Source organism: Glandiceps talaboti, chromosome 5, assembly GCF_964340395.1.
Source record: "Glandiceps talaboti chromosome 5, keGlaTala1.1, whole genome shotgun sequence".
In the NCBI taxonomy this organism is placed as follows: domain Eukaryota; kingdom Metazoa; phylum Hemichordata; class Enteropneusta; family Spengelidae; genus Glandiceps; species Glandiceps talaboti.
In genome coordinates this window covers 25794449-25811436 of record NC_135553.1, presented here as the reverse complement: position 1 = coordinate 25811436, position 16988 = coordinate 25794449, and the positions used below count along the sequence as shown (strand labels likewise).

Below are 16988 nucleotides of genomic sequence, written 5' to 3'. Positions count from 1 at the left end.
TGCAGGTTACTTCAGTTCATGTGCATTAAGTTTTTGTTAATATTTGTGTTTTGTGAACTGTAACTAAAGCATTGAGATGTAATCATCTTTTATAAACTAGAACACACGCAAGTCCAATCTACTTTAGCCAATATGAAACATATCAACTACTTAAACTCTGTGAGATTAACATGTTAGCCCACTGTGTAAAATAATATTATATCATTCTTAATTCAAATATTCTGTATTTTCAGTGTGGTTTTATTAGTGACTGTTATGATCGGTTGTTACTTGCATGACAGAGGTAAAAGGTTGAGGGCATCACACAATCAGACATATACATTAGCTCATTTCCTGTGTTACTGAAATTAAGAAGCCAGGAATCACTTACAAGCATTCACAGACTGATGGTTATAACCAGGGGAAGACAATTTCTGTTTCAAATACTAGGCCACACAGGATGAGAGAGAAGTACCACAGAAATGTAAACCATACATTTGTGGTTAGGGTAGACTGAAAGATTCTTTGCTGTTGGTGCTTCATAGAAATATTTGTAATAAATGATAAAATGACAAGTCTTTCAGATAAACATTCACTAAACTCATTTACAATGAGTGTGCACAATAACAAGTCAGTCATTCAGTTATACTTATTTGCCAAACATATTTGTAAGGAGTTATTATTGAAGGAGTGTACACAACATCAAATCTTGCAGACTACTACTAGTATTTCCTTTAGATAAATAGTCATGAATATTTAGTGTGAATATTCATGTCTGTTAAGACCCATGATGCAATGGTACATCAAAGAGAAAAAGACTTCCAATTTGGTGTTGCCTGGCAACGAAGTGACATATATGTAATGTGAAATCATGAAATAACTCTCCAGAACCCAAAGTTTATGAAACTATGGGTACCTTTATTCCTTGGAGTGACATTGCCCTTGAACCATTCACTAAACATGTTTGTAAGGAGTGATTAAATCAATGTTAACAACAAATCTTGCAGTCTACTGTTAGGACTGAAGATTCCTAAGAACTTCCTGGCAAACTCTCAAGCTATGTTTCCTGTATATCATGATAGAACACAGGTGGTGTCATTGACTAGAAGTAGAACATACCAATAGTATTTGATGACAACATTCCTGACAAACAGAGAATTTAGTCAATGAACAAAATCTATCCAATACTTACTTTGTACTTGAAACCATGTATGTGCTATTTGATGACCAACATCATTGGATGCAAGACACTGAAACATCCCCTCGTCTTCCGTCTTCACATTACTGATTTGTATACTGCCAGTATTAAGTACCTACAATATATTAACACAACTTAGTTTGATCACCTGTAAGCTGTCAGTCTCATTCACTCTTGTGATAGATGGTATTGTTTATGATATATCAGATTAAGACTTATTTCTTGACAACTTGTATGTCTTCATGAATGAATCACTCAGTATTTGTTGACAGCAAAATTTAAAATATGGCCTTGTTGGCAATGTGTTATTTTCAGAAAATGTAATTCCTCCCTTCATAAATGAATCTCTCACAGTATTCACTCAAACTTTTTTTCATAAAAATGTCAAAATATGGCCATAATGTAGTTGGTAATGTGGTTATGTTTGTGAATTGTACAATGTAATTTCTGAAAAAAAGCAATCTTCATTTTAATGTATGTATGTATGTATGTATGTATGTATGTATGTATGTATGTGTGTGTGTGTGTGTGTGTGTGTGTATGTATGTATGTATGTATGTATGTATGTATGTATGTATGTATGTATGTATGTATGTATGTATGTATGTATGTCAGCTTCATTTCATAAACAACTTTTACAAGTGGGAAACAATCATTTCAACCTGTACTTACTCTGTATCTATCTTCTGCTATTGTAGAAACTTTGATGGCATCTTTGTACCAAGTATAGGTAGGAGCAGGCACGCCAACAGCTTGACATTGGATTTCACTGACAAAGCCAACTTCACCTAAAACCACTGCCGATGGTGTGATGATGAACTGTGGCGATGCTACAAAGTAAATCAGGATTTTCCTTAGTAGACAACACAATAATGCCAAAAATGTAACTCTACAAATCACTGATATGATACAATCCTTTCATCAACATCTTCTGGTCATGGTGTACAGCTAGAGCACCCTCTATGACAGTAATACTGTATTATTTTGTTTTTATCAATGTGTTAACTACATTTCTCTCCCAACAGAGAGTTCTTCATAGTTCTTTGTTTTGGAGAAAATGGATAAGATGTGTGTGTGCATGTGTGTGTCCGTCTGTCAGTCTGTCGATCTGTCTGTCAGTCTATGTATGTGCATGTGCGTGTGCACAATGCATATGCCTATGCATGTCAGAGCGAGTACAAAGTCATCAATGATTACTTACTATGCATAGTAATGTTGGCTGTGGCTTTCACTGGGCCATAAGAATACCCTATCAATCGAACTTCACATTCATAAACACCTTCTTCTGCTGTTGTAGGATTAAGAATCGCATACTCTGGAGTATTACCACTCTTTAACTGTCCGTTATGTCGCCATGTGATTGTCATGGAGGTCAAAGGTCTAGTGGAAAGAATAACAAATACTACTAGTGGTGTTGAAGTAAAGTAACTTATATTTAAGTAACTCAAGTGATGAAGATTATCACTTTCCACAGGGTTAATGATGACTTATGCAGACTTGCAAGAGAGAATAAACCTACTGACATCTTTTAGCCATTACTCAATGCATTTTACAATTGAGCTGATACACAAACAGCTCTATTACAAAATATATGATTATAAATATATTGATTGATTGACTGATTGATTGCAAGGACACCTTCAAAATTTCTAAATTACAGAAAGTTGTTTGTTGTTTATATAATAATAATAATAATAATAATAATAATAATAATAATAATAATAATAATAATAATAATAATAATAATAAATAAGCACTTATAGAGCACTTATATCCAGAAAGTGTTCATAGGCATGTAACAGGAAATATTAAAATGAGACAAATCAAGAAAAAAAAATGTACATGTACTTACTTGGCATTTGCTATACATTGAAGTTTGACAACAGGGTCATCACGTTTGACAGAAGTATGCTGAGGTGTTACAATTATACTTGGAGCTACACTGCTTGGCACATTCCCTGCAAAGTTAACACTATGTTTAGAAGACTTCAGAATTCAATGCTGAGATGATTCAACAATAGTTGGAGCAATACTCAATGCTATACTCTCGGCAAAGTAAACTGCATGTTTCAAAGAATTTGTGGAATTCAGCAGAAGAGTGCTTAGGTGATATCACAATGTTCAAAGCTATTATTAAATTCACATTAATATTCAGTGTTCATCATAGACAATGTTTTAGCAGATTTTCCATTCTCTGTTTTACAGTGTTCAATCCCAAACAAACTAAACACATAACATTGATTTAAACCTACCTTCAACTCTCAATGTAATTGCTGGACTGTCTTTGAATTGTGCTGTCTTTGGATTAAGTGCCTGACATGAATACTGTCCAACATCTGAATTTGAGGCAGATAAAATAACCAATCTATTGTCTAGTGTCTTGATTTGATTTGTAATTCCACTGACAACGAGACCATTCTTTTTCCATGTGATCAGAGGTTCTGGAACACTCTCTGTAATTGATAACAATATGGTGTAAAATTTCAGTAAATACATTATTCATCCTCAGGGGTCATCACAATACACATGACTGGATTAATGTAAAATATGTCTTGAAAATGAAATCTTTAAACTGTAACTGTTACTTTGTGAAAGAAAACTAAAACCTATTCTCAGTTAAAATCAAGTTTAAAAATCTATGTAATTGTTTTAATTGAGGTCAAAATGATATAAAAATCTAGTCATTTTACAATCCAATATGCCCAATACTAAGTTAACTATATGTGAAAATAAAAGATTGGCAATAAATAAAACCTCTTAATTGATTTTATTATTTCAAAAGAACCAGGGACAAGTTTTGGGGTTTGATATAGAGGTTATCAGTGAGAGAGAGAGGCCAATGGTAACCATAGTCATATTTGGAACAATTGCAACTCACCTATTGGAGGACATGACAATTGTATTGCCTGGCCTTGCTGAACTATTTCTTGTGTTGCACTCCCCTGAAAGTTTTCAATGTCTAGACAAAAAGAGATAAGTTTCACATTGTAGTAAAATTAACAACCGATTATTTGCATAATGCACCAATCACGCTGACATAAAGGACAACAATGCAAGATTTTAATGTTTAAAATCAATTAACTACATGTACACACATTATGTCAGTCTCACATTTCAACATCCCCTACTTTTAAAGATACAAGTAAATATGTATGTATGTAACAAACAAAACCTGGTTGTGATAGCTCTATAGTTAACATTTACATATGAATCATTTCAACCTAGTCAAAACTAGGTGTCTGGCATCACTACACACTAAGTGAAACTTATGAATAATCTGGCAATATTTGTGTAAGTCGGGTAGATTAACAGTAATGAAGTATATATAAAAATCCCCCACCCCAACCCACCCAGAACTGGATAATTATACACATTACAGACTGATCTGGCACCATTTTATAAACAATGCCCTCTGGCAGCAAGATAGTGTAGCTGGATGAATGAAATAACAAAACTTTGAGGAGCATTAATATTTCAATATTTATACATAAATAGATAAAGTGGAACTTATACATGTACTATGTGTTTGATGTCATGCAAGATAAAGTTTGAAATATCTGGTCGGAAGCAAAATATCAACATCTGAAATATGAATAGTACTGACAAAGAGTGTTGTTAGACCGCACAATGTAGTTTGAAACTTATTGTATTTATACTAAGATTAAGATACATATTAAAGTATCATGACAGGACATACGGTGTTGTGTAGTTGCTTTGTACAGTGCAGTGTGTCTTCACAACCAACTTGATGTGTCACTGATGCATGTAACAATTTGATGTTCTCATGTAGTGACTCATGACAAAACTCAAACACTTTTCAGTTTTGAACAATAAATTATAATTTATGTATAAAAATGGAATGACTAATTGCTTAATTAAAAGTTGCACCCGCTGCAAATGGAACATTTTTTGAGATTGATTTGTTAGATGTAATGATTGATTGACTATTTATATGTTACACCCTGAACAATATTGAATCATCTCTGGGTACACATATCTGTATAGTTGTATTCCATCTATGGTGCAATAAATCCAATCAAATTTATTGGTGGATCCACACCCAAAAATCAGCACCCTTAACATTATTATGATTTCAACCTATTAGTACTATACTACTTATAGATAAATTACATAAATTACTTAATTCAGTTTACTAAAAACTCAACCTCCATTTTGAAAGTAAGTCATGTGATGATGTGAAAACTTCATCATGTATATATAAATGATGCAATACCATAAAAGTACTGCTGTCGGTGGTCAAAATGGAGAACATCATGCTAAAGAAAGCTTTGTGACTATTCAGTGAAGAGAGATCATAGAAAACAAGCCCATCTGTATAGTTTTTAGACTAAAGGACATGTAGAACTTGTGTGACTTTCAGCTGGATAGATACATATAATACTTATAAAGAGATTATTTTGTGAATAAAATTACAGTTATATGGGATGGTGTCTTCTATTACAATGAAGCAGTATGCTCGCTGATAAAATGATAAAGTTTTTGTTCTAGTTCAGAGTGTATTTTCATGTGAGTTGCTACATAGTAAGATCAGGGAAACACCAGATTTTGGTGTACCACAAGAAATTGCTATCAGTGCATCATGCTCAGAGGGTTGCACACACTGGTCACAACATAGGTTGAAATAAGGGAACACCAGATTTTGGTGTCACAAGAGAAAGATGTGCATAGGTGAATTAGCTAAGTTAGAAGGCACGCTGCAATGAGCTATGGAACAGCAAAATGGGCTGATCATATATTATAACCACTACTGTATATTGATTGTCAAACAAAGAATGGGTACCATTTTGTTATCAGTATGGGAATTCTAAAGTAGCAGCCTTGATTTTGTGTTGGGGAGAGGAGGGGGGCATTGTTTGCAGATGACAGTAACAGAGATGCCATAAAAGGTATGAAAGCCAATTCTAAAATAGAAACTGATTCATTGTGACATTGTAGGACTAATTGAACTTAATTCATTCATTTTAACCTTGAAAGCCATGGCATCATTCTGTATCTCATGTATGCACACAGTGGTTCCTTTGTTGTACAGAATTTAGGTCGTAGCAAGTTATTTTGAAAATCGAGGCAATCATGATTTTAAACAGTGGAAAAATATTGATTTGTACTGTTCATTACTAGATGCATTCATCAATGTGTACATAGGAAGTTTGCAAAATAAAGAAGTGGTGCATAATAGAATCCTTTGTTATCATCACAGGTAGGTTCATTGTAGTATCAGGACTTGTAACCTTGCATGGCACGTAAACATAGTTGTTTATAGTTTTATACCCCTAGTCTTCCTATTGTTAAAGCTAAATGTGCCAAAATTTTCATAACAAATATGTTAAGATGAATATGCAAACATGTTCTAAATGATATATGGAATCATTGAAAGTTGAAATGACTTTGTGAGAAACAGAATTTAGTGGAGCCATGGAGTTGGTTGGCCATTCATGCATGCCTTGTTCCACTAATAGGGGTAGATTTAGGAGACCATAAATCCTGATCGTAACTCCCTTTTGTCAAAATTCCCACAATGTATAAGGAAGAGTAATCTTGCAGTAAATCCAGAATGTGTATGAATAATATAATGTAATATGTAGTTGAGGAAAATCTACAAGTAGTGTATCATCAAAAGAAAGTTTCTCCGTTGTCTCCGCTTACTTTGCTTCCATTTATCCGATGTTATTTTTCTCATGTTATTAACATGTCCCTTGAATTTCTTTCTCAATAAATTACTACTAACTTATATATAATCAATCCACACAATCAACATGGGATTGAGTTCAAACAGCTTTGCAAGCAATGTGATCTGTTGAAAACAAAACACCTACTGTGTATGTTTCTTATTTTGTCATTTGAAGGACAGCCCTCTATGACCTGTAGGAACTTCCTGGTTTATTCACATGGAGGTTTTTCAGCATGAGAATGGACAAACCAAATAAAGAGAAGGGGTGTCAGGTATACTTACATGCTACTTGTATTTGTGCTGGTTTGCTGATGACAGATCCGACCTCATTCCTGACAATGCATTGGTAGCTTCCAGAATCTGACTTTTGAACTGAAGAAATTGGATGGAATCCGTTTGTAGAGTACGATGTAATAAAAATGTCATCTTTTTTCCATCTGTACTCCAAGGGTGCTGAGCCATAAGCGCTGCAGCTCAATATTTCTGAGTTTCCTTCTGCGGGTGTATTATCTTGTGGGTGCTGTACTATTGTAGGGGCTGTCAAAGCTGTATTTTAAAAAATACAACAACTACATAGTTACAATACTACACAGGTACAGACAACAAAGTATGAATGTGTAGTGTAGTTTTATTCATTGAAATCATACAAGAACCTTGCACGTGCAATAAGCATGCATGAAGTGTATGAAGCATCCTATAATTTTAGTAGCACTTTATCTAAGGTTTAACTTACTACCAGCATATCAACCAGCATTGTTACACTATGACTTTCTATTTCCTTGACTGAAACTAAACTCAGATTGGTCTCGTATATTCACAAATAGAAGTAAGCCATTTGTTATACCATGCAGTCAGAAGAAAATCTATACTTGGCATAAACTTGATGTTAAGAATCACAAGCATTCTTTGTTACAGTTAGACATTATATATTAATTTCGAAAGGGTTATAAACTGACACCACTGTCCAGGAAAAAAAAAGTATCCCTTAATAGTATGAGATTCAAAAAAAAAAAGTTTTCTTCAGAAAAAGACATGATTTTACTGATAAAGAATATACTTTTACATCTGTATATTATTTAAACCCATGCTGAACATTGCAGTTTATAAACAAGCAATGTGTAATTGTTTTTATTGTCTGCTTGGCCTATTGAAAAGAATGCAATACTTATCTTAAAATAGTTGTTTAGCATAGTTATAAAATAGCATGTAGACTGCTTCTATCTATCAATGCAGAGCTCAGTTTATCAAGTTTATGCTATGGCCAAGCATTTGGCACAGAGGTTATTATATACATGTAGAAGGGCTAGACTCTACACCTTACATAATAGCTAAGGGAAGTCACAGTGTGGTCTCATTTTCATTTGGACAATAATACCAGCAGTATTTTCACCTCTATCAGTATCAAGTACAAATCAACTTTTTGTTTCAATGTATAGATCTACAATGCATAATTAAGCATATATCATACAAGAAATTCCTCAAATTTAGTAGTGTATATACATGTATATGTAAATGACATTTTTTTTCATTCTGGGTTAAATTAGAATCAAACTGAAATAGGTTGATAAACTTGTAGTTTGTATGACAAAGACATATTGTGCCTTGCTGCAGTATCAGCAACCTGAGAGGACCTGACCAATACAGTGCTGCACCAACATATCGTATCTTACAGACTACTAAACATGCACTAACAGTATTTTGACAGGATTTTGATGACTGAAATGAGAAGGCAGTAGCCCTAATTAACATTTTGTTGTTAATTTCTGTATTCATTATTCAGAATTATGATTAACTACTGGTGAGTAAAGTTTAATTTTGACATTGACTGGGTGGGGTTCATCCGCTGGGATGATGTCATACAGTGCCAGCAGCTGGGTTAGCAGGATTACAGCATATCACATTGCAGTGTCGCCAAAAGAAATTTAAAGGCTATATATTGTCTCTTACCATCATACCATACTGTGCACAATACCACCACAACAACAACATACAGAGTTCAGGTAATAGGGGATAGAGAGAGAAAAGGAAAGAAAGGTAAAGAAAAAAACACATCTTCACTTATATCAGAGAACAAATACAACTGTAAAGCAAATAACACACACATATAGGTAAATATGATATATACACTGGTAAAAACAAAAACATGGCAATTCAAAATCACTGTAAAAATATTTCACATACATGACCAAAATGATATTAACATCAGTAATTACAACAATAGTATTATAGAATGTAATACTTATAGACAATTCATCTCACTACGACATTCTCTCCTCACTTTAGCCTAATGCTGCTGTTTCAAGTTCTATTGCAGCAAACAAACAAACACAGACATTTTCCAACCATATAGCGATATTTATAATTGCATATGGAATTAAACAGCAAGGGTTTTTCTTTATGTTTGTATAATCAGGATGTCTCTTTTTTGTATTCTTAACTTATTGATTCAAATCATAAATAAATTCTGCACAGATAATTGGATAAAGTAAGATCCACTTTCAGCAAATAAAAATTGCACCCATTTCAAGGGTGCTGTACGATTATTGAATAATATAACTAACTGAAGCCAGCATAGAATACTTGCTATTGAGATGATTGTACTGTATTAGATTGTTAAGTTAATGCAATGTCAAACAGTGATCTCCAAAGAGGATATCATTTTGGGCAGCCCAGAGATTTATCTCAGTGTTACTATCTCAAGAAGCTCTCTACACCTAGAGACTTATCTTGGTGTTACTACCTCAAGAAGCTCTCTACACCAGAGACTTGTGTGTTACTAACTCAAGAAGCTCTTTACACCCCAAGACTTGTCTTGGTGTTACTACCTCAAGAAGCTCTCTACACCTACACCTACATGTAGAGACTTGTCTTGGTGTTACTATCTCAAGAAGCTCTCTACACCTAGAGACTTGTCTTGGTGTTACTACCTCAAGAAGCTCTCTACACCTAGAGACTTATATTGGTGTTACTGTTACTAACTCAAGAAGCTCTTTACACCCCAAGACTTGTCTTGGTGTTACTACCTCAAGAAGCTCTCTACACCTACATATACATGTAGAGATTTGTCTTGGTGTTACTATCTCAAAAAGCTCTCTACACCCAGTGACTTATCTTGGTGTTACTATCTCAAGAAGCTCTCTACTGGTGTAATATGAACAAGGCAACTCTCTAGGCTGCATTGTGGTTGGACATTGGCATAACAAAAAGTATTATTATATCAATTAGTCTGTAGTATAGGGTGGAACCAAATACAATGTATTATATAAAGACTTCTGTTGAAGTTCTCACTTCACATGAAAAACAAAACATTTATTTCTGTAATCAATACATAGCAATTTTATGGTAACTTAATACTCAAAACTGAAGTTTAACTCCATCTGTTAACTGCTACTGTAAAAGACAAACGGAAGTATATGTAGGTTTTATTTAATGATGTAAATTGAGAAACAGCTTTTATTACATATACATCAACATTCCTCAGTTGATGGTGAACTGAATTTAATATCAGGAGTGTCTCCTCTGTGGTGTAACCTCACATGTGGGAAACTGACCTCCAATGAAATAAATTTTATATACGAGTGTAGAACACGTCAACAGAGGAACTTTTATGAATGTTGTCAAATTAATAACAGTAAAATGAATTAATTAAATACATTTATCATGGGTACCTATTGTACAGGTAAATGAACAGTATTATTGCCAACAGACACATAATAATTCTTCTGGAATTAACGTAATGATGCCAATACTGTGCTTCTTTGTATTGCCTGACTAATATCCATTTGGGAGGTGTGGTAGACATTCCTTTAAAACCCACACTGTGTGTGAACATAAGAATCATACTACGTAACATTACAGAAACCACTGTACATGTAGAATAAAACTAGCTTGCTTTGGCTTACAAATATCCATAATGGAAAGGTGTGGTAGACCTCCTTTCCCAACCCACAGCATGTGTGTGAACATAAGAATCATACTGGAGTAGTATTAGGGAAAACTGCAGTGGAAAACCACTAGCATGTTTTGGCTAGCCAATATCCAATGGGAAGGATAGCAATTATTTATCTTCCTTCCTCACTCACAACTGGATAGAAGGCAAACATTAATTCACACATGGCGCCATCATGGGAAACTTATCTATATGGAACCAGCAGTGTTTCTAAGGTTCATGGGAAAGCAACGTGACATGGTGAACAACCTCAATGATCTACCATCTCTTTTCTTTTCCCATATCCATTCAATATGTCAACATATATCCTGTCACAGCTGTTTTATATACTTATCATTCAGAATCTACATTTAAATTCATCATTTTATGTATTGGACAATTTCATGATGAGAATTGTTTGCTTCCAGGTTTCCCTACCCGGGCAATCACAAATAATGTATTTACAGGACAATACTGTCACCGTCAATGATACCATTTGGGAAACTAGTTTCTATGACTCAAGTATATAGCCCTCATGCATGTGTAACCTAGGCTAGGTTATGAAATCTACATACATATGCAAACATACATAATATCATAGCAAGTTGCTTGACAGACTTGCTAAATTCCACAAACTTTACTACTGTTACATGTACATGCTTGCACAATTAAACATTACATAGTTTTATTGTTTGTCTTCATAATATGTTTTATGTAATTAACATACATATAGCATTGATATTACATGCATATCACAAATTTTCTGTGGAGGTCTGCCTGCACAACTAGCAGGAACTGGCTACTACAATGACATGATAATGGCATGCAGTCAATGAGTGGCTAATCCCAATTGTTTACAATGCCATCAAGACATGTTGGGACACTTCATGACAATGGCCTAAAGGATAGTCAGTGCACATAAATTATTTCACCCTCTATGACCAGAAAACTAAGCTGCCTGTGACTGGGGTGTACATACATGTTACAATTGTTCAGACTGTAGACACTCTATTGTGTTTATTACACCAAGCATGGTGAAACTACTCGGCCAAAGATGACAGTCTTCTGTCTGTGGTACATGTACATCATTTGATTTGATGTGTCAACAAAGCTGATTTAGTGACAAAAAAATTACACAATGTACATTTACAAGCAACTATACCCATATCATAGCATACATGTGTATTTCAACTTTTGACCTTCCTGTAGTTATTCAATGTACTTTCCATCATTTCACTATACTAATACTTCCACCTGCTGGAATATCAATTTTGAAGAAACCCACTGAGCCTGCTAAGACTCATAGAAAGGGCAGATTCTTGCCCAAAGCAAGTTAAAACTTTATGAAGCAGCAGAATGGGGAAAACAGCAGGCATCATTGTATTCTAATGAACAAGTAATCACTCATCCATTTCTTCTCTGTTACCATGTACATGTAAATATGATAAGCATCACTGGATATTCATGAAAGCTACATTATAAATGGGGTCCTGAGACTGTTTGAAAAATTGTTGATATTACATGTACATTATGTTGTATAAATCAAGGAAATTGTTACTTTTACCTCTGAATATTGGAATTCAATATAGAATTTTGAACTATACTGGGACATCTAGCTAAAGTATTCATACAGGGAACCCTGTCACACAGGACATCTTTCTACTGAAAACATGGATTTATGGGAGCAAACATACATACAGGGAACTATGTCCTCACTCAGGACTCTTTATCGTTGTGCTTGGGGTGGATTTTGTGAGGGAAAACATACAGGAACCCATGTCGCCAACCAGAGACACTAAATACTTTCCATTGGAAACTTGGATTTGATAAATTACAGCAATAAACCAAATCTGTTGACAAGTGGGACTCTAACTTTCCAATGAAAAGCACACATTTTAATGGGCAAACATCTAGGAATTCATGGCTTCACCAAGATGTTTCATGTACACATGATGTGCGCTTTCCATGGATTTTATGGAAACACAAAAACAGAATCCCATACTGTCACCCTGTACACTATGTTTTCATGGATTTTATGAGAACAAACATCCAAGAACCCATGCTGTCATCCCCAGATGATATGGTTTCAATGGATCTTGTGAGAACAAACAGAAACTCAGAGTCATGTTGCTATCCAGGACACTATGCTCTCCATGGATTTTATAAGAACAAACATACAGAACCCCTTCTGTCACCAAGTACAGTGACACTTTGCTTTCCATCACAAAAACATAGATTCTTATATATATGGAAATGCCATCTAGGAAACTAAGTTTTCCTTTGAAAAGATCTGGACCATCATACTGTACCATGCACAGATTCCAAGCTAACCTATAGAGGAACTGACACAGGGCAACTTTCAATCATTTATGATTCTTGACTTCAGACATTAGTGACAAGATACATGTGGAGAGAGATGAGATCTCTTTGGAAATTATACCCTCTCCAACTTACCAACTTATTATTGTCTTTAGATTACTATATGACAGATCAAGTTTCATCCCATGAGAAGAATGACTCAGAATGTCCTGAACTTCCATGAGTGGAAGTCCACAAGGTCAGAAAATCTACCCCAATGTTCAGTAAATCACTTTTCTGGCTGTCTGCTTTCATCATTACACCACCATACTTGGAGTAGTATGCATATTTGTTACATGCTAAATAATTCATTAGATGCACAAAGGGCATCGACTCATCATAATGGCATTTTGATATTTTTATTACTAACCCTGTTGTCAAGTGCTACATTTGATTTGATACCATCCATATGTTGATGGGAACAACAGTTCTTCAACACTAGATTACAGCATTACGAATCTATGGTGCAGAGTGACATGGGTCTGTCACTACCATAGTCACTATGACTGCCCATACATATCAACATACACAGACCATGGTGCTGGCTGTATGGTCTATCACAGTTGCTGTGTCCTAGCATTCCATTGTGTTGCTGGTGATTTACTTTCAAAATTCACCCTATAATATGACATTATTAAATTATCAATCAAATTATCATAGTGACAGTAGAAATTAAAGATGACTAATTCCTCGTACAGATTTTCTGTTTTCATTCTCCAACTGAACAATATCAGATTAATTACTAATCCAGGCCATTGTAATATACAAAGAGGTTATTTTTTAAATCATTATTACGGTATATTTAGAGAATTGGTATACATGTACACTGTACTTCACTGGTCAGACAGTTTAATGCACACTTCATATGCTTATTACAGTACAAGCCTTTTAACTAAATTATATGTACAAACAGTTTTAAAATGAATCAGAGGTACATGTATACTTTGTACAATTTACAAAAATGTACATTAGTATTTTACTATTTGGCAATAATTACAGTATCACCTTCCATTGCAACATGGTTGGCTATTCCTTAATTAAGATAATTACAATACACAGATGCAAACCTGGTCAAGCATCAAAATATTTAGAATGCACAGTAAAAAATGTGTATCACAATTTAAAATAAAAGTGCCAGTGTCTACTCTATTTAGCTTAGACTGATTTAGCCAGTCACTTTTAAAAGAATTTCAATAAAATCTTGTAAGAGAAAACAAGGAGTAATCAAATATTATACATGTCTACTGAAATACAGTTAGAATTAATCTACATGGATCCAATCACAGTGTCCTTGATGTTGGACCACAAACTGACTAGACACTAATCAAACATAACACTTGACTTTCACTTCATCAGACAAGATGTGATGTGTTGTCTGTCAGTGTTATTTGATAGTCCACACCATTCTACAGGCCACAGTACATGTCACATTCTTGGCATACTTCTAAAAAGAGATCCAAAATAAAAAGAGACAGTAAATTATGGACTACTGATGATCAACTTTCTACCCACATAGTTCCACTTACTGTGTAGTAGACAAAATCTAGCAGAAGACACACAGGCTACGTTTAGCAACAAGCCATCATACCCTGATATTGTGTCATGTCATTCTACTTTTTCAGCTGTGATGATGTAACAATAATCACATAAAGAGGGCATATAATCAGACTCATCTACATGCCTTACAATTTAATCCAGCTGTTCACCTTTTCTGACCAATAGATTTATGGTCACATTTTCTGGAAGACATCCATCAACTCAGGACAACTGCTAGATTTATGAATTCTTGCAGTAGTATTTAGTTCCCACTGCCTGACTCTGGTTATGTGGGTCATCAATAAATGGGCCTGACAATTTACATTGATCTTTGTGGAGGCGTCTAACTTGTCCTTTTAAACATGTCACTTCAGGAATTCCTGAGATCACACCCAGGACATCATTCAGGATGTTACATGTATATGACAACCACAACTAGAAGCAGTCAGAGTCTGTGAATTCAATTTCCTTCCAATCCACTTCAAGAAACTTTTATCTAATGGTCAAATTACCATATCACTGTGATGTCTGACTTTTATCTAAATTTACCACACCATATATTTTTAGTTGTTGTTAAATTCATATCCGATTCGATGCTATAGATTGACATAAAATGGTTGACTTGACCATCAAACGAAGGCTGTAGGTGTAATCAGTTGTATACACTTCGAAGGAGAAGACAGGGGAAATGCATTTTATACTCTATATTCATACAAAGGACATAATTGAAAGGAAACATATTATTGTTCATATCAAGGGGATATGTGGACTGTTCCTATCAAGGTTATTTATTGCCTTAAATAGTATTGCTATTAGAAAATCCTAAATGTAGATATGTGCTATTGTACCAGGTACATATATGCATGTACAGATGTCATTTTACATGGATTGTATACCCTGTCTAACATGTACAGCTCATGCAGTTTCTCAATAATTGGTCTAAAATCCCCAAATAGCAAATTACAAAATGTACCAGTCTACTGTCCATATATATTTTAAATCATGATTTAAAAGATTTTTATAAATGCCAGGAAAAGGAGGAAAATATAAAATGTACAGTGTAAATAAGCTGCCTTTGAAACAACTGTTTCTGTTTACTGTTTACTGTTTACTCAGTAATACTAATAAGTATCACACTAAGTTTGACTGTACATCTATATCAACATCTATATTATAAGTTTACATAACTTCAGCATACATTTTAGTTACTAGTTTCTCATCTAACATGAACATGTTTCTGAAATGATATATTTGAAATTTAAGCACACCAGTATCCACTGCTATGTCTCCAGTGATATAATGTAGATCTCAAAATTACCGTCACCTCCAGTAGAGGCCAAGCCCTGGCCTTGAACCTGTCCTACATGTACATGTATATCATTCTATCACAAGTCCCTTTGTCTATTTCAATGTACAGCACATGCACATAGAGTAGAAAGTTACAAATACTAGTAATAATAGTGACATTGTGGGCTGTCATAACCTCAATACCTGTATTATTCTAAAGAACCATCTGTTTTGGTAAGAGATTGATAATCATGATGCATAAACTTTACCTGTAACAACTACAAATACCATATGTTCTACACCAAATCCATTAGATCATACACAGGTACATGTGAGTTTAAAGGTATTGTTTATAATTGTTTAATTCAATCTTAAAGTGGGTAAACACAGTCATCAGCCTAGTCCTGCTACCATATCTGCTTTATCTGTGTACAGCTGATTTATAATATCACTTTCAGTTGAGTCAATCCCCCAATGTGATTGCAGCTGACAGGAGATTGATTTCATGGGATGTGACTGTGTTTTGGGACGTACATGTACAATAAATAGATATTGGGTGTTGAAATGCTATTTCCAGTTGGAGCCTATGCACACACTCAAACCATCTTGTATACCAAGGAAATCTGTCAAGTAGAAGAACAATGTCGCTCATCCGACATAGATAGACCAACACTTGGAAATATGGGTATGGTGTGAAATATTTTCTACTAGTACATGTACTACGCAGATACTCTGTAGAAAATTTGATGGAACATTTTTAAAACTTAACTAAGATGAACACTGGAGCTACTGGATAGTCCTTCACGGTGTACACTGAACCTCTGTCACCTTGAATGACACAACCAAAACAGTGCTTTTGTTCATGTACCAAAACATGCAAATAAACTTGACAAAGGATCAATAGTGCATCAAATTTGGTGGAATTCATACCCCATTAGAGCATCTTGTGAAGCAGAATGTTCACTTTTCACTTCAAAGTTGCCTCACACAGTTGATAGACAAGTAGGAAAATG

General features: G+C 34.5%; 1 protein-coding gene across 1 annotated transcript in view; it reads right to left on the bottom strand.

Annotated features, from left to right (window-relative positions):
- The window catches only part of LOC144435540 (protein sidekick-2-like), a 52473-nt gene that overhangs the window by 33075 nt on the left and 2410 nt on the right, over positions 1–16988 (bottom strand). Inside the window, exons 2-8 of the mRNA XM_078124129.1 lie at positions 7149–7412; positions 4056–4136; positions 3430–3630; positions 3030–3135; positions 2379–2557; positions 1850–2007; positions 1172–1292 (exon numbers count right to left, since the gene is read on the bottom strand). Of these exons, the coding sequence (XP_077980255.1) occupies positions 1172–1292; positions 1850–2007; positions 2379–2557; positions 3030–3135; positions 3430–3630; positions 4056–4136; positions 7149–7412 (1110 nt within the window). The remainder of the gene's footprint in view (positions 1–1171; positions 1293–1849; positions 2008–2378; positions 2558–3029; positions 3136–3429; positions 3631–4055; positions 4137–7148; positions 7413–16988) is intronic.